At 42.9% G+C, this 26,562-nt stretch overlaps 2 protein-coding genes and 1 pseudogene across 5 annotated transcripts; 1 reads left to right on the plus strand and 2 right to left on the minus strand.

Moving 5' to 3' along the window:
• Positions 1-289: 289 nt before the first annotated feature.
• LOC139582323 (E3 ubiquitin-protein ligase TRIM39-like) lies at positions 290-2,685 on the minus strand (annotated as a pseudogene).
• A 553-nt stretch (positions 2,686-3,238) lies between these two features.
• On the minus strand, positions 3,239-12,525 carry LOC139583487 (eukaryotic translation initiation factor 2 subunit 3). The gene is made up of 11 exons (XM_071414620.1): positions 12,227-12,525; positions 11,218-11,281; positions 8,633-8,760; positions 8,260-8,476; positions 5,547-5,705; positions 5,268-5,402; positions 5,086-5,180; positions 4,710-4,854; positions 4,438-4,607; positions 4,057-4,229; positions 3,239-3,948 (listed from the first exon to the last, which is right to left on the minus strand). The coding sequence occupies exons 1-11, from the start codon at positions 12,293-12,295 to the stop codon at positions 3,885-3,887; spliced, it is 1,419 nt and encodes a 472-aa protein (XP_071270721.1). The 5' UTR covers positions 12,296-12,525; the 3' UTR covers positions 3,239-3,884.
• Positions 12,526-14,484: 1,959 nt separating this feature from the next.
• On the plus strand, positions 14,485-26,497 carry LOC139583489 (kelch-like protein 15). Of its 4 annotated transcripts, none has more exons than XM_071414625.1 (9): positions 14,485-14,740; positions 15,109-15,217; positions 16,177-16,315; positions 16,391-16,579; positions 16,782-17,006; positions 17,210-17,371; positions 17,486-17,695; positions 19,139-19,329; positions 19,467-26,497. In XM_071414625.1, exons 1-9 carry the CDS (start codon positions 14,680-14,682, stop codon positions 20,233-20,235), a joined length of 2,055 nt encoding a protein of 684 aa, XP_071270726.1. In that variant the 5' UTR covers positions 14,485-14,679; the 3' UTR covers positions 20,236-26,497. The 4 variants fall into 4 exon arrangements, with proteins under 4 accessions (XP_071270726.1, XP_071270727.1, XP_071270729.1 ...); XM_071414626.1 differs by having other exon boundaries at positions 15,130-15,217; XM_071414627.1 differs by lacking the exon at positions 14,485-14,740 and adding an exon at positions 15,585-15,687 and having other exon boundaries at positions 15,131-15,217.
• Positions 26,498-26,562: the final 65 nt, after the last annotated feature.

The following is a 26,562-nucleotide window of genomic DNA, read 5'->3' on the forward strand; positions in this document are numbered from 1 at the left end:
ATCTCAATCCCATTGAGCACGTCTGAGACCTGTTGGATCGGAGGGTGAGGGCTAGGGCCATTCCCCCCAGAAATGTCCGGGAACCTTGGTGCCTTGGTGGAAGAGTGGGGTAACATCTCACAGCAAGAACTGGCAAATCCATGAGGAGGAGATGCACTGCAGTACTTAATGCAGCTGGTGGCCACACCAGATACTGACTGTTACTTTTGATTTTGACCTCCCTTTGTTCAGGGACACATTATTCAATTTCTGTTAGTCACATGTCTGTGGAACTTGTTCAGTTTATGTCTCAGTTGTTGAATCTTGTTATGTTCATACAAATATTTACACATGTTAGGTTTGCTGAAAATACAGTGAGTAATACAGTGAGCATTTTTGACAGTGAGAGGATGTTTATTTTTTTGTTGAGTTTATTACCAATGAATGGAAAGACTCGCTCAGTGAAAGTGTGTGTAAACATGTAGAGGTGTGTCTTGTTATCAGGGTCAGAGAATGACAGCGTTCCTCTGTCCCAGTCCAGCTGCACTCTGATCCTCTGTGGTTTCTGTGTTACTGTGAGGTCAATGGACGAACCCGGTGGACTAAATGCTCCATATTCACCATCGAAGTGCCGGAATCGCCAGTGGTCACTCTCGATGGTTCCTTTCCTCTGCACAGACTCTGTGACCACACCCAAGTTCCAATTTGTATTTTGCACAACTTCAACATCCCAGCTATGTGTCCCTGAGTTAAAGCCATCACAACCCATGATCCATGTAAAGTAATCAAATCTCTCTGGGTGGTCAGGAAGCTTCTGTGTCTCTTCACTCTCTCTCACACTGGTCAGATCCTTAGACAACGTGAGATCTGGATGGACAGTGTTGGGGTCCAGAATCACAGGATCTGAAGACAGGGAGAACAAGGTCCTCTTTCTAAACTTCATCGGATGGTTCCCCCGGACACATTTTAACCCTGTGAGATCCACGGCTTCAAAGATGCAACTGGTCCTAAACTCATGTCAAACACTACATAGTTAATCCTTAGACCCAAATGTATATCTTAGTAGCATTTGTTGTGTGTCCTGTCTTCTCTAAGATGTAGTGATTATGTAGAAAAAAAGAAACAGAAACAAACATTCTAAGCTCTTGCAAAAACACTTGGGTCTCACAGGTTGTCCTGGACTAAAACTAAAATGTTCAATGGAGAGTCTCAATTTAAAGTGCTATAGAATTAATGTTGTGAAAACTGTATAAGGTACTCACTGTATGCCATACCTCTGCATATTCTCCCAGACTCTGAACTGCATGTTGCCCAGGTGTTTGGCCACATCTATCAGTGCTCCTGAGACCAGGTGTGGATCCGTCAGTGTGCACTGGGTTCTGGAAGAACAATCAGTGCTGCTGTGGGGTTGGGTTTAGAACCACAGAGAAGAGAAATAAAGGAGGCAGAAGCCTTGATGTTCTGCAGAGGAACAAAATACCAGATTTAATGAAACAATCAATCAATATTTATTGATCAGTCAATAAACATATTAGTTCTGACTTGCAGGAAAGATATGTCTTCAGATTTCGGCTCATCCTCTATGGCTCTGAGTGTGTCTGAAAGTGATGATATCTCTGCTGATCTTCTCAATCTTCTGTTTCACCAACTAACTCTTCTGCTCCTCTTCCTCCCTCAGCGCAGCTATCCTGGCATACTCCTTATCATGTAGAAGCTGGTGAAGATTGTCAAATGCCTCCCTAATCTGTCTCTCTGTGGTCTGGGCCTGGCTCTAGAGACAGTGAGAGGAATGGTAGTTATCAGTTAATCCCAGGCATCTACAGTATGTAGAGATCCCAGTATTTTCTCATCACTCACTATCCTTACTTTGATGTGTTCTGCTGTTTGATCACAGGTTTGTTTAATAATATTTAAATAACCCAGCGTCTCCTATAAGGGCTTCAGGGCAGACTGGAGTTCCTCCTGGAATGTGGGGATGTTATCGGTGAAAGAGGAGCGTGGGGATATTATATGAACCATTTCTGTGTTTAACTTCACATCTTTAACTAATCATACCTTGTGGTCCTGTGCAGCTTCATCTATGGGTCTGAAGTTGTGTTTGGTGTGTTTAAAAAATAATCCGACACACCATACACGCTGGCTGTTTATCCTCCAGACAGAAGAGCTTAAGTTTCTCACTGTGCAGACTGCAGAGCAACTCCGATCCTGTTGGACTTTTTGGATCGCTTGTTGGACTTATTGGATCTCTTCTCCTGCAAACAGAACATTAATTTCCTTCCTTCTCTGTTCTTGCAGACAGGCTTTACAGACGCTGTGACTACATAGCAGGATGACAGGATCCCTGAAGATGTCATGGCACAGAGGACAGGAGAGATCCTCCTCTGGGAGAGACGGTTTTGGAGGCTTTGTCTCCTCTGGTGGAAGAGGTTCAGGAGCAGTGTTCTCCTCTGATTGAGGTTTATCTGTCTCTGTAATTGCTGAAATAAAAGGTTTCCGTTTCAATATTGGTTATAAGAACCCCAAGATTGTACAGTAAGTGATATTTCAAACCTAATGTGAGTCATTACCTGATTACCTGTTGTCAATTTGTAGTCCCTCAGCAAGAATGTTGAGGTTTATCTTCCTAAGGATCTCCAGCGAGATTCTCACAGCATTCTCAAGTCCATAGAGCTGCATCATGATACCCAGTGTCTTCTCTCTCAGCATGCTCCAACTGGGCCTTTGGGATACGACTAAAGTAATCCAGCACACCATTATTCCAGTGCCATTTAAATCTCTTAAGTCTCCTTTCGTCAGCTCCTCCAGTGTTCAGCAGCAGCTCAGGAACTCATTTCCCCAGTGTAGATTACCAGATAGACGACCACAAAGTGGTTTACTTGACCGTTTTTGGAAGTCAGTATTCATACATTTCCCATTATCCTTTCGGCAATTGTAAAAAATCTAAACCCAAGTGCTCCATTGTCAGACCGAGCTGAATGTTATAGCACTGAGCTGAACTTTATCCTAACAGGTGAGTTAGGGGAGAGTTAGGGGAGGAGTTTACAGATAAATCATTACTGAGTGTGTTTGTAGCTGTACTCAGGCTTTACATGTGACTTCTCTCATGTTTAAAAAAATATATACATTATTCATAAACCCTCTTTTTATTCTTGCCACTGTCCTGCTTTAATTGAACAGAAACATATGTAAATAGATCATTGCATAATAAAAAGTATCAAATCAAACCCTATAGAACATTAAAGAACATAAACTCAAAGGCTTTTGTTCCAAATGTGTATTTTATTAGATTTCACTGAAAGCTGTTAACAGCAGAACACACAGCACTATCAACCATCTGTTACTCCAGGGCTTATTCAGGATGGAGCAACGCTTACTGTACAGCCAGATAGAAATATATAAAATAGAAAAAGACAGGATTCTCTGTCATGTGGAATTAATAGGGACTCATGTAATCTCAGCTCTATCCATTACATTTCTATCTGTAGCGTTGTGAGTGTTGCCCCCTGTTTCATCATTCCCAGTCCTGCTTTGGGAGATACTCATCTTAAAACCCCAGACCAGCTACCTTTCTTTACCCTCCCTGGCTGCATGTCAATACTTTACGGTGTCTTCCTCTCGTACGTCTGCACTGATCTGAAAACAAGACAGATGAAAACAGTAGATACCTATGAGGAACCTGCTTTCACCTGTCGCAGTTCTTTATTTATCAGTGCAGATGTAGGAGAGGAGACGTAGTGAGGAAGCCAGTATAGATATTTGAGATGCAGCCTCCTTCCTTCCCCCTCCCGGGTCAGGTATCCCTCTCGGCAGCTGTACAGGTGTGTGTATGTATGAAAAAGAGTATGTTGGGTGTGTAGTCTTGTGGAGAGGGTGTCACCATGGAGACACACTTCCTGTTTGGTTGCTCAGTCGTCGTCCACGGTAGGGGTGATGGTCACGCCCCTCCTGATCTGGCCCCAGCCAATCAGACTGCAGAGAGAAAAGAGACAACCAATGATGCGATAGTCAGGGTAAACAGCCAAACACACACACACATATTTGAAATCCAGTAAAATCCACCCCTCCCCTCTCTCTTACCGCCAATGTTTCTCCACACGACGGCTGAGAGCGATCTTCTCTCCAACCTCTGTGCAGACAGGGTTGGTAAGGACGATCTTGGCCAGATCAGCCTTCACTGCACTCACTCTGCCGCCCGTAGACAGACTGCCGATGTTCACCATCAACACCTCGTTCTTAGACAGTTTCTGGACCTGAGGGGAAAAACACAGACACAGAAAGAAGACTGAGTTGGAGTAGAGACAAAACCTCTCACTTACTGACACAGACTCTCACTGGGTGCGTCTCTAAAGACGCTTCCTCCTCTAAATTTCATTTTAAAATTCTGTCTGTTACCATCCACAACATTACAACACCAAGCCCAGGAGTATCAGACTACAGTTCCATGGGTACAGTGCTGACCTTGGCGGCCTTCTTGTCTCCTTCAGTGCGGACTCCCAGAAGCCTCCTCAACAGGAAGTAGGAGATTTCCAGCTCTGTGAAGATCTCAGGTAGTGCTCCGACCGCTCCCAGCACCTGGCCAACCATACGGTCAGCTCTGCACAGGGTTGGATCAATCTTAGTGCCTACACCTGGATAGGACAGAAAACCCACCTACCTGAGTATTTATACCCATATTAGAAAGAACACACACCTGACCCACCAAACTGTCACAGTAACACACAAGTACATACCGATGAGTCCTCCGGGTGCTGCGTACTGTAAGTCGTTGTGTTCAGCAAAAAGTGAGACGATCTTGGAGAATATGGGTTTACACATCAGCTTCCCCTCATGGTCCTTAGAAACAATGCCAGGACGCACCTCCAACTCCTGACCCACCTTGAGAGGGACCAATATATAAAAGGAGGGAGGCAGGTAGTGAGAGAAAAAGGAGGGAGATGGAGAGAGACAAGAAAGAGAAAGACAGGGTGAATGAGACGGGAGAGGAGAAACAGAGAGAGGAGGGAGTGAAAGAGACCAGGGAATGAAAGTGAGTGAGAGCTTCATGAGAACTTTGTGCCATGGGATCACTTACCCATGATGCTTTGGGGAAGAGGAAGTGAGTCCTACCTTGAGCACGCCTTTTAGAATACTGCCTCCGGCCACACCTCCTTTCAGGTCGTCAACCTCACAACCCGGCTTGTTGACATCAAAGGACCGGATCACTGAAACACACAAACTCAAACCACATCAACAAAACATACACACAACACATGATAAGCTGGTACAAGTCATCACGTGTCTATTCTTACCAATCAGTCTAGGTTCTGAGGTGAAGTCTCTGATGGGGACAGGGATCTTCTTGACAATGTATTCACACACCACCTCTATGTTGTACTTCAGCTGGGCTGAGATAGGAATAATAGGTGCTCCCTCTGCCACAGTACCTACACACAACAGGAGAAAGGTTACACACATTATAAAAGGAGAGGCAGAGGCAGTTTGCATTCACTACGCTCAGGCAAACAAACACATTCAGAAATACACACACACACAATGCTTTACAGGAGAGAGTTATTCCAGCCACTGACCCTGTACGAAGGCTAGGATCTGTTCGTACTGCTCCTTGGCCTGGCTCTCCTTGACCAGATCAATCTTGTTCTGCAGGATCAGGATGTGTTTGAGCTTCATGATCTCTATAGCAGCCAGGTGCTCAGAGGTTTGGGGCTGGGGACACGACTCGTTACCCGCTGGGAGAGAGGAAGGAGAGGTGTTAGACAGAGCAGTGTGTGTGTGTATCAAATAAAAGTTTATTGGTCACATAAACAGATTTGCATATGTTATCGCAGCAATGTCAGAGTCCGGAATAAAACAAACACACATACCGGTCAAAAGTCTTAGAACACCTACCCATTCAAAAGGTTTTTCTTTATTTTTACTATTTTCTACATTGTAGAATAATAGTGAAGACATCAAAACAACACAGTAACCAAAAAAAAGTGTGTCCAAACTTTTGACTGGTACTGTACATATAAATAATGATGTGTATAAACAGTATGGATATGATAAATGGTCAATTTAGCTTTAACGTTTAAAAAACGGCCACTATAGGTTTTCTGTTTAAAACGATATGAAAAAATCATAAAATTCCACGTCAATTCACAATGTAGAATAACGATTCTATTATATATGTATGACCGTAACAACCCTTTACAGACATACAACGCAGCTACAGACATACAACGCAGCTACAAGTGATAACTTTTCAGACAATTTAAAAAAGTGCCGCATCAGAAGAGTCTGTAGCTTTTCAGACAGTCGAATTCTGCTCAGGCATATCATGCTCTATTGTTTCCCTGACAACAAGAAACAACAAGAAACAGGCAGGCAGGCTGCGCGCAGCAGATCAAGATTATTTGATTGACAGTTCTGGTCACATAGCGATAGTCCCGCTTCAGAAGCAGAATTACTTTACAGACAAGTAAAATGCCGTTCATATCTCCAGAGAAGGTTTTGTGTGCATTTAAAAAGCCGTAGTGTAGCCTACCCTAACAGACCACATTCCATTATATCTGACAGGGGTCATCGATACAGGCTACCTGTAGCCTACTGTCATTTCATATTATGAGACAAAAACACCTCCAACCACTCAGCAACGAAGAGTACCCTGTGCTTCCAAGACTGGCCAGAAGATACCCCTGTATCCCGGCAACATCAGTCCCATGAATAAACTAGGATATTCTAAATCAAATCGAAATGTTATTTGCCACATGCACCAAATACAACAGATGTAGAGCTTACCGTGAAATGCTTACTTACGAGCCCTTAACCAACACTGCAGTTCAAGAAATAAGAGTTATGAAAATATTTACTAAATAAAGTAAAGTAAAAAATAACACTAACAAGGCTATATACAGGGAGTACGGGTACAGAGTCAATGTGCGGGGGTACATGTTACTTGAGGTAATTTGTAAAAACGGGGGGGGGGGGGGTAGAAAGTAAATAGTAAATAGTAAATAGTCCGGGTGGCCATTTGATTAATTGTTCAGCCGTCTTATGGCTTGGGGGGTAGAAACTGTTAAGGAGCCTTTTGGTCCTAGACTTGGTGCACCGGTACCACTTGCCGTGCGGTAGCAGAGTGTGAGAGGAAAATTAACATGTTTACCTGCTTTGTTTAATATTAATAGTTAACAATTATATATACTTAACAAATGTAAGACATTTCTGTTCTACTAATTCTGTGTTTTCATCAGGGTGCATACTCCAGCTCCCTGCAGCTAGTCTAGACGTGTGGTCAAGGACATGGGTTTTACTCAAGATAGGGGTATCTGGAACTGACAATTGATTTAATGGGTTGGTGATAAAACCTACAGCATGCATTTCATAGAATGAGTTGGTGTTGGATAATGACGAGAGGAACCAAGCTCTGGTTTCTATACAATAAGAACAGTCTTCACAACAAATGCTATCTGGCTGGGGGATCCTCCTTTCTCATATATCAAGTCTCACCTTTTGAACCATTCCATACATCTGATGTTTGTCATGTAGACTAAGAGGGTGCATTTCTGCTATAGAATATATTTGTATTCTTTCTATGTCAGAGCTGCTTGGCACAACAATCAAGAGTGTTGGGTCGACCCGCCTCACCGGCTGCCTAATTAATACATTTTGAATAAAGTAATATCCCGATTGGTGATTGACCTTGTCTTTCCTCATTATTGATTAAAATTTCAACGACAAGAGAAAACAGTCTATGACTTGGGTGACTGGAGTCTTTGACAATTTTTTGGGTCTTCCTCTGACACCGCCTACTATATAGGTCCTGGATGGTATCAAGGCAACAGACCAAAGACTGAACACCCACTCTCCTCATTAGCAAAGAGAAAGAGCAGGCAGGTCAGCGCAAGGGAGTGAGAGGAGGGGCCGGCAGAACCGTGCGCATAGTAGCCTAGTGGTTAGAGCGTTGGACTAGTGACCGAAAGGTTGCAAGATCTAATCCCCAAGCTGACAAGGTAAAAATCTGTCGTTCTGCCACTGAACAAGGCAGTTAACCCACTGTTCCAGGCCTATAACACAGAAAATTATATTTTTTGTGATAACTGCACTGCGATTTTAATTATGTAGGGGGACAAAAAAATTCTGTTTGGGATTTTTCTTAACATTAAGGATCCAACTTTGTTTAAACGTAAATCCCAACTTTGTTTAAACACTCCTAGCCTCATGGACATTATATGAATAGACAAGGTGTGTGTGGATGAGAATGACAATTGATGTCATATTAACATATCAGAGGTGGAGTCTTACCAATGAGCAGGAGGGCAGCGTCCATAACAGCTGCTCCGTTCAACATAGTGGCCATCAGAATGTCGTGACCAGGACAGTCCACGAAGGACACATGTCTGACCAGTTTGAAGTTGCCCTTGGTTCCAGGGATGTCTGTAGGGAACTCATCAGGAGTACTGGAGCCACACGACCTGTAGCACTCTGGCCTGGGACAGCTGGGGTCATCCAGCTTATACACCTAGAGCAGGGAGGGGAGGGCAGGTCAGTAGGGGAACATCACCTGTGCTACTGGTACTGTGCCATTTCCATTATTTCACATGTATTCTGCCCATGTCACAGCCCTTCCTCATGTGTGATCCTATTTCTGTTAGGGTCAATGGCCACTGTTGCTTACCTTGGCGTTAGCGTAACCTAGCTTGATGGTGATGTTCCTCTCCAGCTCGTTCTTGAAGCGGACAGTGTGAACCCCTGAGATGGCCTTGACCACTGTCGACTTCCCGTGGGCCACATGACCAATGGTGCCTACAGGGCAGGGAGGACAGAGAGTGTTACTGGAGGTACTATGTGGAGGATGCAGTGGGGGAGGCAGTGTAGGAGGGTATTAGGGGTCAATGCTCACACGTAGGGCTACACTATTGATCAAATTCACAGAAATCGCAATACTGACATGTGCAATACAATACCCATATCGCAAGAGATCCATATGGCATGTAATATTTTGAAACTTATCTCAGCACTATGTAATGTCCGTTTTTATAGTTTACTCCTTTGTTTTTTTCTCCTCCAGGCTGCTTCCCACACACAAGCCCATGTTACTCAAGCTGCGCAGTTCCTCCTCCTCGCTGTTGGATTCACCCTATGTTTGCATGCTGTTCTATTTAGGTCAAATGCATCAACCGATTGTTCCAAACCAGAACATTCTATTTCTATGATTCCAACAGTTCACCCAAGTGTTTTGATTTATATTGCAAGTGCAATCGCAATATTTGGTATATATATATATATATCAGTAGCGTGCCGTGGGCCTGGCGCCTGGGCCTTCAGTGAGGTCCTACACAGTCCCACCCGAATTAATCCACCTGTTATTACCATCATTTAGATGCCATGGCTCTAGACACTATACATTTAGACAGAAACGCAGTATAACCAGGCGTTGCGTCACCTTGAAATTGACATTTTTTTCAGAGAATTGCAGGGGAAGAGTACAATACAGTACAGTTAAACTAATAGGCAAGAACATAGTCGAGTGCAACAGAGTTATATTAATATTCTTCTTCTATCCATTTCTGGTCCACAAACTTTGAGCTTTAAGTCCCCCAAAAAATAAATACAGTGTGTTCACTAAACAGCGCATTGTCGCACCCAAAGCAGTTTCACCGTGATGATAAAGACACATAACTATTCACTGAAAATAAAAGAAAACAAATAATTTGCAACATAGGCTATTTGCCATTTTATTTTGTTAATATATAGGCTATTTAATATTAACGAAATAAAATGCGAAACATACATACACATTTAATAAAAAATAACATGCATTGTATGCCTACTCACCAAAGACTGATTATTAGACAGTTGCGTGCGCTTAGGGGATCGTGAGAAAAATGCTGGAAGGCCATTGAGGTTGGCAAAGAAGACCTTGCATTCTTTAAGCTTTGAGGCTCCTTGAGTCAGTACTAAATTTAGTCGATGTGCATAGCAGTGAATGAATAAGGCCATCGGTGCCCTCTCCTTAACTTTAGCCTGCACCCCATTGAGTCCAGATGCCATGACTGCTGCGCCATCAAAACACTGTGCCACAACTTTATCCAGACTACATTCATTTTCCTCCAAGAAACGGAAAATAAGAGCGGCAATGTCATCAGCTCGCTTGCCGCTTGTCACATCTTCAAACCGGATAAATCGCTCCTTGACTCCCGTGTCCGTCACATAACGCAGGACGAGTGAGAGCTGTAGCTCCACTCTGGTGTCCCCAAACGTTTTCAAAAGCACCATTGCTTGTAAGGAGCCTGTGAGCCATTGACAGCGCTCATAGTTGAAACTTTGAAAGTGGCGAACGAACGAACCCCTTTCCCGCCTGTGACAGGCTTTGTGGCGTCGGGCGACCTCTTCTTACAATGTCTAACTTTTCTTGAAAAGTTCGTCTTGAGAATGGCGTTATAATTATATCCTCGACCAAATCGATATCTTCTCCTCCTTCCGCCATTGTGGGTTCAAAAAACAGTAGAACGCGAATTAATTCGTTTATCAAATTTAGTTTCCTAGATCTGCATAGACCTGCCCATAGGACCTGCCTCTCAATATTGGTAATCCAATCAAAAGACGTGGACGCCCTACGCCTGCTAGCTGGCTCCTGTGTAACACTGGAGCCAGCCAGCAGGCGTACAATAGCCAACTCTAAAGCTGATTGGTTGACACAAAATTTTAATTTCCATTCACTTTAAGCTACAAGCGCCCGCACTGTTGATTCTGAAGGCCTGAGGGCAGATTTTAGACCCCTGGCAACACATGATGGCTGAATATGATTGGATAAAAGATCTAACGTAAAGACCAGCCCTCCAAATCTCAACCTGGGGCTGGAAGCAGTGCAACCAAGAGGAAAGCTATGAAATGAAGAGTATAACTCTTACTCTGGGGAATAATTTAATACATATTTGTGGGAAAATATATTTAAAAAAAAAATTATATTCTGATGATGTTTAGGCCAGCAGAGAAGGCCTTGCAGGCCCTGACGGCCCACCACTGATATATATATATATATTTTTTTTAAGCAATTACATTTTGTTCCTCTATGCTGCAGCCCCACAGCATAACATTGCCAATAATATGTCTGAATCCTTATTTCCACAAAGGCAAATGTCAACATACAATCAGACAGGCTAGAATCAGATCAAGTGAGGGGTGTGTCATCTATGGCTGATTTCCCCAGGTCTCAAGTTAGACACCACTACTGTAGGGGACTGGTTCTGGTTCACTCACCAATGTTGATGGTGGCCTGTCTGCTGATGATCTCTTGAGAGAGGGGAGTCAGGGTGGACACATCCTGTTGAGAGAACACACACAGGTCATTGAAGTATGCAAAGTGTAGCACATGGGGATGTGAAACTTACTCCTCAACCTTGTCTCGCCACTTGAACCGCCAAATTGTAGCTTTTAAGTGGCGCTGACTGGTAAGACGCTTCAGGAAGGCTGTCACGTGTGCTAGCAAGGCAGAGGTCCTGGGTTCAAGTCTGGTGGAATCAGGAGTGGTATTCGCTAAGCAAGCAGCGTGACTTTCGTTATAAAAGTATGGTATTTAATCTAGAGTGGGCTAATAACATTATGAGAGAGCTAGCCATGAGAAATAAAGAATGGATGATTTATTGTGTGAGTACATTGTGAAGCAGACAGTGGAAGTGTAATCTATTCTGCATAGGTAAACGGGACCTGTGGAGAGGCTGGAAGTTTACGTGATGTGACCATCAGGTGCTGATGATACCATGGTAAAATATCCCCATCAATAATATCGACTAATTGAACAGCTAAATTACAGCGTATCTTAATAATATATTTTTTAAGTGTTGAGTATAGGTAATTCACACAAAGGAATGGGCTGTTGTTCAGTTGTGCTGCGACATTTCCTGTCCATTCAGGGAAGATGTGCACTGAACAGCTGTTTACTTTTAATTTCAGTGACAACTGCACATACACACCTGAATGCAAACACGACTGACTTGGAGGAACAAATGTACTTGCAGGTCTAGAACGTTACTATATATAAAAGAGAAAACTGCCTTTACTCATTGGGCAGGGCTGAATATGGACAATCCCCACGTTGCTACGACAGCCAAGCTAATGTTAGCTAGCTAGTTACTGTTAGCATGTGCCGGTAGAACAGTCCCTTTCCCAGAGCCCGCAACAACATCATTATTCATATTTTGTTCGGTGACTTTTAAAGAACCTAACCATCACTATCCATATCATCAATGTTGAAAAGATCAACACTCACCAGATCATTTAGATCTTGTTTGGAAAGATGAGGCTGACCCAGCGTTATTCCAGACTCGTCACCCGCCATCTTAAACGTAAAAGGAATTTGAGTATGTTGCGGCGATTGCCTAAAGAATTTAGTACACCAAATTCTACTCAGCAAGTTGTGTCTCCTGTAATATCACCAGTCAGATATGACAGTTGTCAGAAATGAGATGTTTCATCGTGTGCTATCGTGAACTGTATAAGATAAATGTATTATATATTTGGTGAACGACTCAAAAAAGGGTCCTTTCGTTAGGGATGATGCAATATTCTAATTCACGAGCAATTCAAAGCCCTTCTTTACACAATATTCACTGGTGCTGTTGACAGCTACTGTAAAGTAACTGCATATAATTCATATCGTTTCATTGATGTGCTTTTGTTTGATTTATTCATCATAAAAGAAGTGAGAAAGAACTTCAGATACATGCGTTGGGTCCGTCCTTTATTGATGACGTCACTCATTATTTGTCCATTTGTAGTTTTTCCAGACATTTTTATTGTCAAGTGCCCGCTCTATGTTAAATGATACATTATCGCTCTCATTTTCTCAATAGTATCTCATTCTCCATAACCCGTCAATCCTTCACCAGCACAGTCCCTCCACCATTAATAAGGGATCATAGCTTTCACCTGGATTCGCTTGGTCAGTCTATGTCATGGAAAGACCAGGTGCTCATAATGTTTTCTACACTCACTGTATGTGATCGTATAGAAATGTAAGTAAGGTTTGAAATGATTATGTTTTAGTCAAATATTATATATGTTTGGGCTTCTTGCTGTCAATTTGTAGTCTACAAATTATTTAGAATTATTTTCTGCACCTTGACCATCCGCTCAAGAAAAATCTGCCCATGGCCAGTGGCGTAATGTACTTAAGTAAAAACACTTTAAAGTACTACTTAAGTAGTTTTTTTGGTGTATCTGTACTTTACTTTACCATATATATTTTTGACAACTTTTACTTCACTACATTCCTAAAGAAAATTATGTACTTTTTACTCCATCAATTTTCCCTGACACCCAAAAGTACTCATTACATTTTGAATGCTTAGCAGGAAAGGAACATGGTCCAATTCACACAGTTATCAATTGAACATCCCTGCTCACCTCTACTGCCTCTGATCTGGCGGACTCACCAAACACAAATACTTTATATGTGAATAATGTCTGAGTGTTGGAGTGTGCCTCTGGCTATCCGTAAAAAAGAAAATATATGAAAATTGTGCTGTCTGGTTTGCTTAATATAAAATTATTTATACTTTTACTTTTGATACTTAAGTATATTTGAGCAATTACATTTACTTTTGATACTTAAGTATATTTAAAATCAAATACTTTGACTTTTACTCAAGTAGTATTTTACTGGGTTACTTTGACTTTTACTTGAGTCATTTTCTATTAAGGTATCTTTTCTTTTCCTCAAGTATGACAATTGGGTACTTTTTCCACCACTGCCCACAGCTGAATCTACAGTAGCTAATGATCTCTGGTCCATGGTGACACATTGTCTGTTTGTGAGGTAGGATTTGAACTAGCCAATGGCCAGGCCAGTGAGACCAATGAGCTGCTCCAGTCTTTCCAGTGGGATGTTGTGGTTCACAATGTGAAAGTCTGCACTGAGGTCCAGGATGATCAGGATGCCTATATACCCTGAATCAGCATAACGATAACCTTATGCATAACCAGGCCAAAACAGTAAGCTACAGCGCTGCTCAGTAGTGTAAAGAGTTTTAAATGTTGTGCTCCACCTGAAAAATGATTTGGGGTATAGACTCATTAACACTGCCCCAATGTAGAACTAACATGGATACGATGCAGAGATTCAGACAAGGCTTTAATGTTAATACCGGTAAGGAGGATGAGGGCGGGACATCAAAAGTGTGTGAGCAGGGTTGCTGAAACAGCCCGCTCTGGCTGTTCCACCAAAAATCATTCCATCATTCTGTTTAACTGCTGAGAAAAAAAAGAGAGTGAGGGAGAGATAGAGAGGAGAGTTGATTACAAGGTCAATATATTTATTTTATTTTTTATTTCACCTTTATTCAACCAGGTAGGCTAGTTGAGAACAAGTTCTCATTAATAATATGAAGAGAGAGGCCTCAATTATTCTGCACCACTGCAGCTCTTTAATCGCAGGTTGACCCTAGTACACCTGCCTGATGATTTTGATTGACAGGTTCACTTGCACTGCACAACGACGCCACTAAAGTTCTGTTCTAACAGGCTATACCTAGGAAATGACGTCAGTGCGGGGAATATGGCGTCTGCAATGGATATGGAATCTACGGACAAACAGTATATTGATATCAAGTTAAAATAAAGACTAATTAAAGCCGCGGTGGAATTGTAAATGGACGATAAGGAATCTTCGGCCATGTTTTTTTATTGTCCTTTTTCTTGATCTCGGATATAAACCCGCAACACATGTCAGAAGAAGCCAGGTCTGCCTGGTCAAAGAGGGGTTGTGGGGACTCGCAGCGCCGAGGTGAGAGACACTAGCCTGCTAAGCTAGCTAGCGATAAATAATTCCACGGGATGTCGTGAGCTACAAGTCAATTCAAGCTTGCAATAAATTGTGTATTGCCGTTAGCAAGTTGGCTAGCTACATTGGCTATCATTTTGACTGTCCTGTCATGTCCTTGCGCGAAAAATAAGCAATCTGTGATTTTCCCGGCTGCGCGAGCTCACTGGTTAGCTACGTTGTAACGTCAGTTTGCTAGCCAACACGATTACGTCAAAGATTAGCCTACACGGTGAATCTAATGTTTTTGAGTCAGTTAACGTTAAATGCACTAGCTATATTATCAATTATCATTTCATTCATAGGGGGGAAATTAATTTCTAGCTTTGTAGAATGTTTTTCTCTGTCTCTAGATCAGGGCAAACATAAACAGAGGAAATGTGAGCGTCCCCTCAGCCTGCTGTCAGCTAAGCTCGAGACTGGCCTCGAGGCCCCCAAAAGGTACAATCTCCATGACAACCATAACAACCATCCATTCCTACTTCTACCTGTAGCCTACATCCTCCATCCATCCCTCCTTTCTTCCTTAATACGGCCACCAGCTATTGATCTGACAAAGCAGGAGAGAATGGAAGGAATGGTGCAATTTTGAGTATTGGAATGGGGATCCAAGGCAGCCTGTTCTTGGAGCCTCAGTATGTGTTCTCCTCAATCAGGGAAAGTTCTGTAAACATATCTGGTTTAACTTACTCAGTAGCTTTAGGTCTAGCCTACGGTTTGGTTTGAATAACCTTTTTTTTCTTGATACATAATTTTTTTTTCAACATACAGTTTCGATGTACAATAAAATGTTGGGTTTGTCGTCCAGGTGATTCAGAGAAGGGCGTTGTTAGTTTCTCCCAGGACACAAGGGCCACTGTCCTCTGATTGGCTCGGAATAACCCCTCTGACATGCCCGTGGCCAATCAGAGGTGAGTGTGCATTGTGTGTGTGTGTGTGTGGGTGTGAGAGAATGAATGCATGCATTTGTATCTGATTGTCTGTGGGTGGGTTTGCTGCTAGTGTGTGAGTGCATAATTGTCAGCTGGTGTGTTTGGGTGTACGCACGCAGCACACGTTTCTGTGTGGGTATGTATTTTAGTGTGGGTGTGTATTTCGGTGTCTGTCTGTATGAGCGCTGAGGTTTGAATGTTCTTGACGTCATTCTAGAGCCTTCCACTGAGACAGACTTTTACACACATGTGTTAGAAAAAACACAGCCATGTGTTAGAAAGAGAAATACAGCATTGTGTTTTAACTGTAGTGTGATGCATCCCTTTTGAGTGACAGTTTTTCTACTCTTTTATTGGTCTGTGGTTGAACAGTAAAGCATCACTACCGTCATATTACTAGTGTGTTATTAATCCCCTCTCCTTACTTCAGGTGTGTGTGAGCTATTAACCTCCTCTCTCCTCCTCCAGGTGTGTGATGTCGGGGGGGGAGGTGGAGATGTACCTGTCCCAGGTGCATGATGGGAGCGTGTCCTCAGGTTTTCGGGCGCTCTACGAGGAGAGACTCCTATTGGATGTCACGCTGCTCATAGAGGAACACCACTTCCAGGTTAGCATCACTCACTCACTCACTCACTCACTCACTCACTCACTCACACTAACGTAATGTTATCCCCTCCTCCAGGCTCACAAGGCCCTGCTAGCGACCCAGAGTGACTACTTCCGGGTCATGTTCACAGCAGACATGCGAGAGAGAGACCAGGACAAGATCCACATGAAGGGGTTAACAGCTGCCGGCTTCGGCCACGTACTGAGGTTCATGTACTACGGTTCACTGGAGCTCAGCATGGTCACTGTGCAGGAGATACTACAGGTAACACACACACACACACACACACACACACACACACACACACACACACACACACACACACACACACACACACACACACACACACACACACACACACAACTGTCTCTTTAACCCTTTAAGCTGTGATGTATGTCCAATTCTCTTGTTCCTTCTTGCTGATGATCTGTCACTCTCTCTCTCTTTGTTTCCCCTCACCCTCTAGGCAGCCATGTACGTCCAGCTGACAGAGGTGGTAGAGTTCTGCTGTTCCTTCCTGCTGTCTAAGATCTGTCTGGAGAACTGTGCTGAAGTGCTGAGGCTGCTGGAGGACTTCAGCGTGGGGGTGGAGGGTGTGCAGGAGCAGCTCGACAACTTCCTGCTGGAGAACTTTGTTCCTCTGATGAGCAGACCTGACTTCCTGTCCTACCTCAGCCTTGAGAGACTGCAGGTGGGCTGGAATAACTCTCACACATTAGTTGTGTGTGTACCTAAAAAGTGATGCTCTTTATAACAGGTGATATATTCTTGTTAACTGTGTGTGTGTGTGTGTGTGTGTGTGTGTGTGTGTGTGTGTGTGTGTGTGTGTGTGTGTGTGTGTGTGTGTGTGTGTGTGTGTGTGTGTGTGTGTGTGTGTGTGTGTGTGTGTGTCAGGCGTACCTGGACAGTGATGCCCTGAGTCGCTTCCCAGAGATAGAGCTTTATGAGTCTGTCCAGGCCTGGCTACGACACGACCGCCGCCGATGGAGACACACAGACACTGTCGTCCAGTCTCTACGCTTCTGCCTCATGACTGCCGTTAATGTCTTCGAAAAGGTAAGACACACACACACACAAGATGAGTCACATGGTTCCCATGTGTGCAACCTGCTCTCTATGACATCACCTCTTACTAATTATTATTTGTCTCCCTCTCCTCCCCTCCCTCAGGTGAAGACGTCAGAGTTCTATCGTTACTCTCGACGGCTGCGTCAGGAGGTAGACCAGGCTCTCGGCTACTTCCACGACGTCAACGAGCAGCCGCTGGTCGAGACGCGGTCCAACCGCATCCGCTCAGTCCGACCACAGACCGCCGTGTTCAGGGGCATGATCGGACACAGCATGGTCAACAGCAAGATCCTACTGCTGCACAAACCCAAGGTAAGATCCTACTGCTGCACAGACCCAAGGTAAGATCCTACTGCTGCACAGACCCAAGGTAAGATCCTACTGCTGCACAGACCCAAGGTAAGATCCTACTGCTGCACAGACCCAAGGTAAGATCCTACTACTGCACAGACCTAAGGAAGAGGAATTAGGCCTACAGCAGGTGTGAACAACGCTCCTCCTGGAGTGTGGAGGCTTTTGTTGCAGCCATTCTCTAATACAGGGGTTCCCAACTTTTTTTCCCCCAGGGCCCCCTTTTTCCCATTTGAAAATCTTGTTTATTAAGGTAGCCTATATTAAATACACCACCAGCTTGATAAAAGGCCACTCTAAAATGTGCAGTTTTTCCACACAACACAATGCTCTCAAGTTGTGGGAGCGTGCAATTGGCATGCTGACTGCACGAATGTTACCCTAGTGCTGTTGCCAGAGAATTTAATGTTAATTTCTCTACCATAAGCCGTCTCCAACGTTGTTTTAGATAATTTGGCAGTATGTCCTACCAGCCTCACAACAGCAGACCACGTGTAACCACGCCAGCCCAGGACCTCCACATCTGGCGGCTTCACCAGCGGGATTGTCTGAGACCAGCCACCTGGAGAGCTGATGAAACTGAGCAGTATTTCTGTCTGTAAAAAAAAGCCCTTTTGTGGGGAAAACTAATTCTGATTGGCTGGGCCTGGCTGCCCAGTGGGTATGCCTGTTCCCAAGTGGGTGGGCCTATGCCCTCCCAGGCTCACTCTGGCTGCGCCCCTGCCCAGTCATGTGAAATCCATAGATTAGGACCCATTCAATTAATTTAAATGGACTGATTTCTTTATATGAACTGTAAAACCGTTGAAATCGTTGCATAATGCGTTTATATTTTTGTTCAGTATAGTTTAACAAGACTCTTGACATCTTTTAGGTAGGCTGATATTATTAATAATAATGGATAAGGAATATGTTATTCCGCTATCAAATGTTTTATTCTGATAATTTATATGAACTCTCAATTTAATTATACATATTCTCTTTTGATATACATTGTATAAAATTACTTCCCAAGCAATTTTTGTTGTTATTGTAATTTGAAATGTAATAAAAATAAAATAATAAAAAAACTTCCCAAGCAAAGTTAAATTTCTTTGAATCCTCGACTTTAGAAGGTCGTAGCTCAGCTTAGGAACGTCAGAGCCTAACCAAATATATGTGCATCAGAGTCACGTCTTCCTCTGGCATTTACCGCTTGTTTCTAGCCTAAAGCATCGCAAATTTATGCATTGTTTTAGATCGGTATACTTCAGAGGGGTTGGGTTAAATGCGGATGACACATTTCCGTTGAATGCATTCATTTGTATAACTGGAAGTTCCCGCACCCCCCCAATGAAATGTTGCTGCCCCTAGGTTGGGAACTCCTTCTGTAATATGTGTAATGTCTGTATGATCTGTCTGTAGGTGTGGTGGGAGTTGGAAGGTCCCCAGGTCCCTCTCCGTCCAGATTGCTTGGCCATCGTCAACAACTTTGCCTTCCTGTTGGGTGGGGAGGAGCTAGGGCCTGACGGGGAGTTCCACGCCTCCTCTAAAGTCTACCGTTACGACCCCCGCCAGAACTCCTGGCTACGCATGGCCGACATGTCTGTACCCAGGTCTGTAGTTGTCAGTACACAGGTCTGTAGTTGTCTGTACCCAGGTGGGACATGGTTTCATGTTTGTACAAGGTCTACTAGGGTGTTACATTTTTTTGAACAAAAATGTATTTATAAACATTTGTCTTTACTTCCAGGTCAGAGTTTGCAGTGGGGGTCATTGGTAAGTTCATCTACGCTGTTGCTGGCCGGACGCGGGACGAGACGTTCTACTCCACGGAGCGCTATGACATCACGGCGGACCGCTGGGAGTTTGTGGACCCATACCCGGTCAACAAGTACGGTCACGAGGGCACAGTCCTAAACGGTAAACTCTACATCACAGGAGGAATCACATCCTCATCCACCTCCAAACAGGTGTGTGTGTTCGACCCTGGGCGAGACGCAGGGGGAGGGGTGTGTTTAGCGGGCTCCGGGGGAGCGGGAACGACGGACACACACAGGACGCGCTCAGCTCGCACCCCCATCCTCCCCAGCACACACACCAGCTGCTGGGAGAACAAGTCGAAGATGAACTACGCTCGCTGCTTCCATAAGATGATCTCCCATAACGGGAAGCTGTACGTGTTCGGGGGGGTGTGTGTGATCCTCCGGGCGTCATTCGAGTCGCAGGGCTGCCCATCCACAGAGGTCTACGACCCTGAGACAGATGAGTGGACCATCCTGGCGTCGATGCCCATCGGGCGCAGTGGGCATGGTGTGGCGGTGCTGGACAGACAGATCATGGTGCTGGGGGGCCTCTGCTATAATGGACACTACTCTGACTCCATCCTCACCTTCGACCCAGACGACAACAAGTGGAAGGAAGACGAGTATCCCAGGATGCCTTGCAAACTGGACGGGCTGCAGGTGTGCACTCTACACTTCCCTGAGTACGTCCTGGAGCACGTCCGGCGCTGCAGCTGAGGTCTGGTTCAGTTCAGACATGCTCCTTTTTAAGGTTTGGGAATGTCCCCCTTTTTAAGACAGACTCCTCCCACAGGCTCCAGACGGCAGATGTGGGTCGGGCGGTGGAGGATAGGTGTTTACAGGTGTGACACTAACGCTCTAATTACACAGAAGCTTTTCAACTAGAGACACAGAATGGACTAAGCAGTCTCAAAATCCCGATCCTAGGCAACACCATGACTATGGTCTGGTTTTAATGATGGACGCTTTTGGCATAGTGGAACTACGTCACTACCTACGCCGATAAGGGAAAATAAATATTTTGGGGATTAGCCCAGCAAATCGCGAGGCAGACATGCCAGAACATCGAGATTCAAATCCAAAGTTTGCAGGCAAAACCTTTGCAGTGGTTTTATTTATTTAAGTGTAAATCCATTTGAATTCAATCACTTCTTGACAGCATCCCTTTTGATTTGAACGAAACCTTCATATACATTTTTACATATTTTATAAGTGTTCAGAAAGTGACTTTGTGGACCTGAATTTCAAAACATTCAAGAGATAAATGTACTCAAAGTTAACCCATTTTGCATATGTACAGTTGAAGTCAGAAGTTTACATACACCTTAGCCAGATACATTTAAACTCAGTTTTTTTTGTACAATTCCTGAGATTTAATCCTAGTAAAAATTCCCTGTCTTAGGTCAGTTAGGATCACCACTTTATTTTAAGAATGTGAAATGTCAGAATAATAGTGGAGTGATTTATTTAAGCTTTAATTTCTTTCATCACATTCCCAGTGGGTCAGAAGTTTACATACCCTCAATTAGTATTTGGTAACATTGTCTTTAAATTGTTTAACTTGGGTCAAATGTTTCGGGTAGCCTTCCACAAGCTTCCCACAATAAGTTGGGTGAGTTTTGGCCCATTCCTCCTGACAGAGCTGGTGTAACTGAGTCAGGTTTGTAGGCCTCCTTGTTCGCACACGCTTTTGCAGTTCTGCCCACAAATTGTCTATAGGATTGAGGTCAGGGCTTTGTGATGACCATTCCAATACCTTGACTGTTATCTTTAAGCCATTTTGCCACAACTTTGGAAGTATGCTTGGGGTCATTGTCCATTTGGAAGACCCATTTGCGACCAAGTTTTAACTTCCTGACTGATGTCTTGAGATGTTGATTCAATATATCCACATCATTTCCCTCCCTCATGATGCCATCTATTTTGTGAAGTGCACCAGTCCCTTCTGCAGCAAAGCACCCCCACAACATGATGCTGCCACCCCCGTGCTTCACTGTTGAGATGGTGGTCTTCGGCTTGCAAGCCTCCCCCTTTTTCGTCCAAACATAATGATGGTAATTATGGCCAAACAGTTCTATTTTTGTTTCATCGGAGCAGAGGATATTTCTCCCAAAAGTACGATCTTTGTCTCCATGTGCAGTTGCAAACCGTAGTCGGGCTTTTTTATGGTGGTTTTGGAGCAGTGGCTTCTTCATTGCTGAGCGGCCTTTCAGGTTATGTGGATATAGGACTCGTTTTACTGTGGATATAGATACTTTTGTACCTGTTTCCTCCAGCATCTTCACAAGGTCCTATGCTGTTGTTCTGGGATTGATTTGCACTTTTCGCACCAAAGTACGTTCATCTCTAGGAGACAGAACGCGTCTCATTCCTGAGCGGTATGATGGCTGCGTGGTCCAATGGTGTTTATACTTGCATATTATTGTTTGTACAGATGAACGTGGTACCTTCAAGCGGTTGGAAATTGCTCCCAAGGATGAACCAGACTTGTGGAGGTCTACAATTTATTTTCTGAGGTCTTGGCTGATTTCTTTTGATTTCCCATGATGTCAAGTAAAGAGGCACTGAGTTTGAAGGTAGGCCTTGAAATACATCCACAGGTACACCTCCAATTGACTCAGGCTAATTGACAGCATTTATCAGAAGGTTCTAAAGCCATGACATCATTTTCGGGAATTTTCCAAGCTGTGTAAAGGCACAGTTAACTTAGGGGTTAACATCTGACCCACTGGAATTGTGATACAGTTAATTATAAGTGAAATAATCTGTCTGTAAACAATTGTTGGAAAAATTAATTGTGTCATGCACAAAGTAGATGTCCTAACTGACTTGGCAAAACTGTAGTTTGTTAAGACATTTGTGGAGTGGTTGAAAAATGAGTTTTAATGACTCCAACCTAATTGTATGTAAACTTCCGACTTCAACTGTACCTCACCATACCATGAGACATCCATATCTTCTTCATCACTGGAAAAGATAACTGTTGAGATGTATATAATTTAAAGGCTTACAAACAGGGCTGTCAAGCTATTTTATAATTTCTGGGGGGGGAATAACTTTTCTAACTTAACATAAATGATCTAAAAACACGTAAACTCATAGTCATATGTTTTAGCTTCGACCCTATTTTACATCCTCTAAAGCGTTTGTATTGTGACCGCTATCTGTTGAGAACATGCTCTTAAATACAGATTGAGTGTCATGTTTGGGCTGATAAAAGTACTAAAATGAGGATAAAATTGAAATATCAACTTGAATGGTACCACAAAGATGTCCACACATGTTGATTTGAATGGGAATATCTGTAAGTTATACTGTCTATTCTCCATAGAAAACCTGTTTAAATCATAGAAATAAGGATAATAAAATAGATTTGACCATTTTAAGTTGACATTCGATGGTGGGTAGACGGGCAAGTAATTTAGAAGTAAAAATGTTGTTTCAATTTCAATGGTGTACCAGCTAAATTGCAGTGGTCTGTAGGGATAGGTCCATTCTATGATTGAAATGACACCCACCCTGTATTTAAGAGCATGTTGTTTATCAACCGATGGTGGGCACAACACAAAAACCTCATGTGAAATAGGGCCTAAGCTACAACATATGCGAATATAAAAACAATAGTAATTTATGTTTATTTTTTTTAAAGAAATAATTGATTTTTTGATTTTTTTGAAATAATAAAATAGTTTGACATCACTGTAGGTAAGCTTTTAAATGATATCAAACTCAACTGTTTCTCTTTTCCAGTGAAGAAGACATGGATGTCTCATGGTATGGTGGAGTATGCACAATGGGTCAATTTCCAGCACCTTTTAAAGTCAAATCTCATTTTATTGGTCACATACACATTATTTAGCAGATGTTATTGGTCACATACACATTATTTAGCAGATGTTATTGGTCACATACACATTATTTAGCAGATGTTATTGGTCACATACACATTATTTAGCAGATGTTATTGTGGGAGTAGCGAAATGCTTTATCTGCTGAATGTTCTGCCATTCAGGTCCAAAAGGTCACTTCCTGACCACTTCTTCCATGGGCAAACATGTATGGAACGTTTTGTATAAATCGAAAGGGATGCTGTCAAAAAGTGGTTCAATTCAAATGTTTTTATCGTTAAGGTAGTTCATGCAAACTAGCCACTTGCGAAAGGCACTCCTTAAAAATTGCTTCCATAATTTCCATTTTGCTAGCTACTATTTCGTTTTTTTTTTAAACAGATAAAGTAGTGATGTTGACAGTGACATAGTTCCTCTTTGCCAAAATAGTCCTTAATTGAAACTAGACCCTAGTCACTGTTGTACGAGACTAAACATGCCATAGTAATCTGTCCTACTCACGGGCAGAAAAGGTAGACTCGCTTGTGATCAGTGGTGGTGGGTAACTCAAGCTGATCATTTTCAAAATTAGCTTTCTCAGAAGAAATTGAAAAATATTGAGAATGTTTTTCATGATTTACCTGGTTTATTTTGGACTGAGATCAGTTTCATATTGTTGTAATTATTATGATTCAGTTTCAGCCTACAGTCTTCTGAACCCTCTGTCTGTCTCCACCATGTGATGTCATGCAGTTTCTTTGTAACCCCCTCTCTGAGTCTGGGGATCTGGAGCGTGTGTGTGTGGATAAATGAATGAGCAGAATGAGGAAAAAAAGTATGCACACATCATACTAGTGGGCATGTGAGAAAGTTCATTTTTAGTGACGAAGAGGATGATCATGGTGATGATTTAGTGCTCTCATGACTACATTGCAATAACACTGTTGATGTGCTGACTGAGAGAACCATGTCAGAGGTCAGGAACAGGGCCGGCTACAGGCAAAGCGGTCACTTAGGACAAGGTTACCCAAACTTGGTCCTGTCCAAGTTTACTAAGATATGATGGTTATTATATTAATATTTGCGCATAAAAGGTTTAAACTGCATAATTCATTTTTCCCAACACAAAAAGGTCCCACCATATCTAACATATTTGGTTTTATCGACATTTGGAAAGTTTACAGACCAATTTTCTGTTTCCATCAGGCTGTCCTGACATTTTTAATCCAACGTACCTTACTCGCATAAAAAGGTTGGATGGAAATCTGGTTAATTTTAGTCACTCAATTAGCCATGTCAGCTAATATTGTTTTGATTGTAAGTCTATCCAGTCATCTAAACCTGTAGTAATCATGGCCAAATACCGACCGGGCACGTGCCCAGGGGTCTTGACCTCCAGGGGGGCACCTCTGCCCAGAGTGTTGGCAGTTAAGTTTTTGTTGTTCACGGAACAGTTTAACCTCCGATTTGCATAGTTTAAATACTCCAGGCCACAAGGTGGCACTAGCTTGTTTGGCTTGTGCCGGTTGTACTTAATGTAAGCTGTCTAGCAAGCTGTGCTAATGTTGTTGTTACTAGCAAGAATTTGTAGTAAGCCCTACAAGTCTCGCTTAGGGCCCAACCAAATCTCGTTTTGGGCCCCCAAAGGCTAGAGCCGACCCTGGTTAGGGATGACAGAATTGTTAAGGTCCTGGTCTCTCTGGCAGTACTGTATGTAAGATTACACTTGATTTATTGACGTTTACTCTGTCTGCTTTGAGTGTTACTGTGGCTGACTGCTGAAGTTTTTTTTTGCAAGGTAGGAGTAGGGTGTTGGCCACAAATGTACTAGAAACAACTTTGATAAAATAAAATAAAGTTGAAAAAGAAAATGAGTTCACATTAAAGATGGACTTGAAATGAACATGGCGTTCCTTACTCAATACTCCCAGTAATGCAACGCCATAAACTATTTTTGCCTTCTAATCAAGAGTTGATATCTTGACCGTCAGCTATCTGGCTAACTTATTAATCCTACTTTGTGAAACCCTACCCTGACCTTAGTCCTGTCTGTCTCTGTCTGACTGACTGAGCCAGTTGCAGCGAATGAACCTGCTCATCTCTATCTCATTCTTCTTTTCATGAGCAACAATGAAAAGGGCTAAAACACATTATTCTGCAGTTCTGTCTGTCAGCCATTTTTTATGTGTGTTTATCTAACCCCCATCCACCACCAGGTAACTTGGTGTGATTGTGGTTTAGAATATGATGTTGATATGATTTGCATTGCAATAGGTCATGGTCTTTATGATGCTTTTAGAGTGAGGGAGAGAGAGTTTGTGCCACTTGTTCTGTGCTATTCTTCTCTCCTTCCTCTCCTCTATGCAACATCCTCCTGCCTACATTCATGGTTTTATTCAGTAAAACCCCCCAGTGCAGTATTTATGCAGTAGCATACAAACATATCTTTCCCCGCACAGTCAGATAAAGTCTCAGAGCGGTTTGCGGTACTGTATAAATAGCAGGTAGACCCCCCTCACAGGTAGATGTCTCCATTTGACCGAGTAATATATATGTGTGTGTGCTGTGGGCAGTCATGTGTAAACTGAGACTGTTAACATCACTAAGGCAGGTTAGATTTAATATGGTCTTCTGTCGTCATCTCCCATCTCTGTTTGTTTTGTATCAATGTATATTTTCCCATGTGAAAATTACTATCAATATCATGAACTCTAAGGCCCAGTTGGTTTCCCAGACGTAAGGTTGCTTCTGGACTAAAAAGCAATGTGCAATAGAGAATCTCCATTGAAATATAGGTTTTTGGGTCCAGGAATAGTATGCGTCTGGCCAAAGGGCCCATATCATGCCAAACTCCTGTCTTCAAACTGCTGTCTCCCTCTGCTGGTCAACATGTATGTACTACTCCTGCTGTTTTTATTTTGGACATGGCCTGCCTGTCTATCAGTATGTCTGTTTGTCATAGCTCAGCATTTATAATCCTCATCAGCCCTCAGTCTCAGTAGGATAAAATAATAGAATATTGAGGATAAAATACCCTGTATGATGACTATTTGAAAAATAATAGATAAACAATGTATTTACTATAATCTGAGTAGACACTGCTATTTGGAACACTTTGTAATTTCTATCCAGAAATAAATGTTCATACTGTTCAGGTTTTCAGCTTTCCTTTTGTGGTTAATTTAGTGCAGGGTTTCCCAAACTCGGTCCTTGGGAC

The sequence above is a fragment of the Salvelinus alpinus genome, chromosome 8 (assembly GCF_045679555.1).
Source record: "Salvelinus alpinus chromosome 8, SLU_Salpinus.1, whole genome shotgun sequence".
NCBI lineage: Eukaryota > Metazoa > Chordata > Actinopteri > Salmoniformes > Salmonidae > Salvelinus > Salvelinus alpinus.

What these genes read in the sequence shown, in the direction of transcription:
- LOC139583489 (XM_071414625.1), top strand. Translation starts at nt 14,680, where the DNA reads ATGTCAGAAGAAGCCAGGTCTGCCTGGTCAAAGAGGGGTTGTGGGGAC. An exon ending in TGGGGACTCGCAGCGCCGAG is followed by an intron (nt 14,741 to 15,108) that starts GTGAGAGACACT and finishes CTAGCTTTGTAG; the next exon opens with AATGTTTTTCTCTGTCTCTA. An exon ending in TCAGCCTTGAGAGACTGCAG is followed by an intron (nt 17,007 to 17,209) that starts GTGGGCTGGAAT and finishes TGTGTGTGTCAG; the next exon opens with GCGTACCTGGACAGTGATGC.
- LOC139583487 (XM_071414620.1), bottom strand. Translation starts at nt 12,295, where the DNA reads ATGGCGGGTGACGAGTCTGGAATAACGCTGGGTCAGCCTCATCTTTCC. An exon ending in ACAGGCCACCATCAACATTG is followed by an intron (nt 8,761 to 11,217) that starts GTGAGTGAACCA and finishes CCTGCCCTGTAG; the next exon opens with GCACCATTGGTCATGTGGCC. An exon ending in GAGACAAGAAGGCCGCCAAG is followed by an intron (nt 4,230 to 4,437) that starts GTCAGCACTGTA and finishes TTTTCCCCTCAG; the next exon opens with GTCCAGAAACTGTCTAAGAA.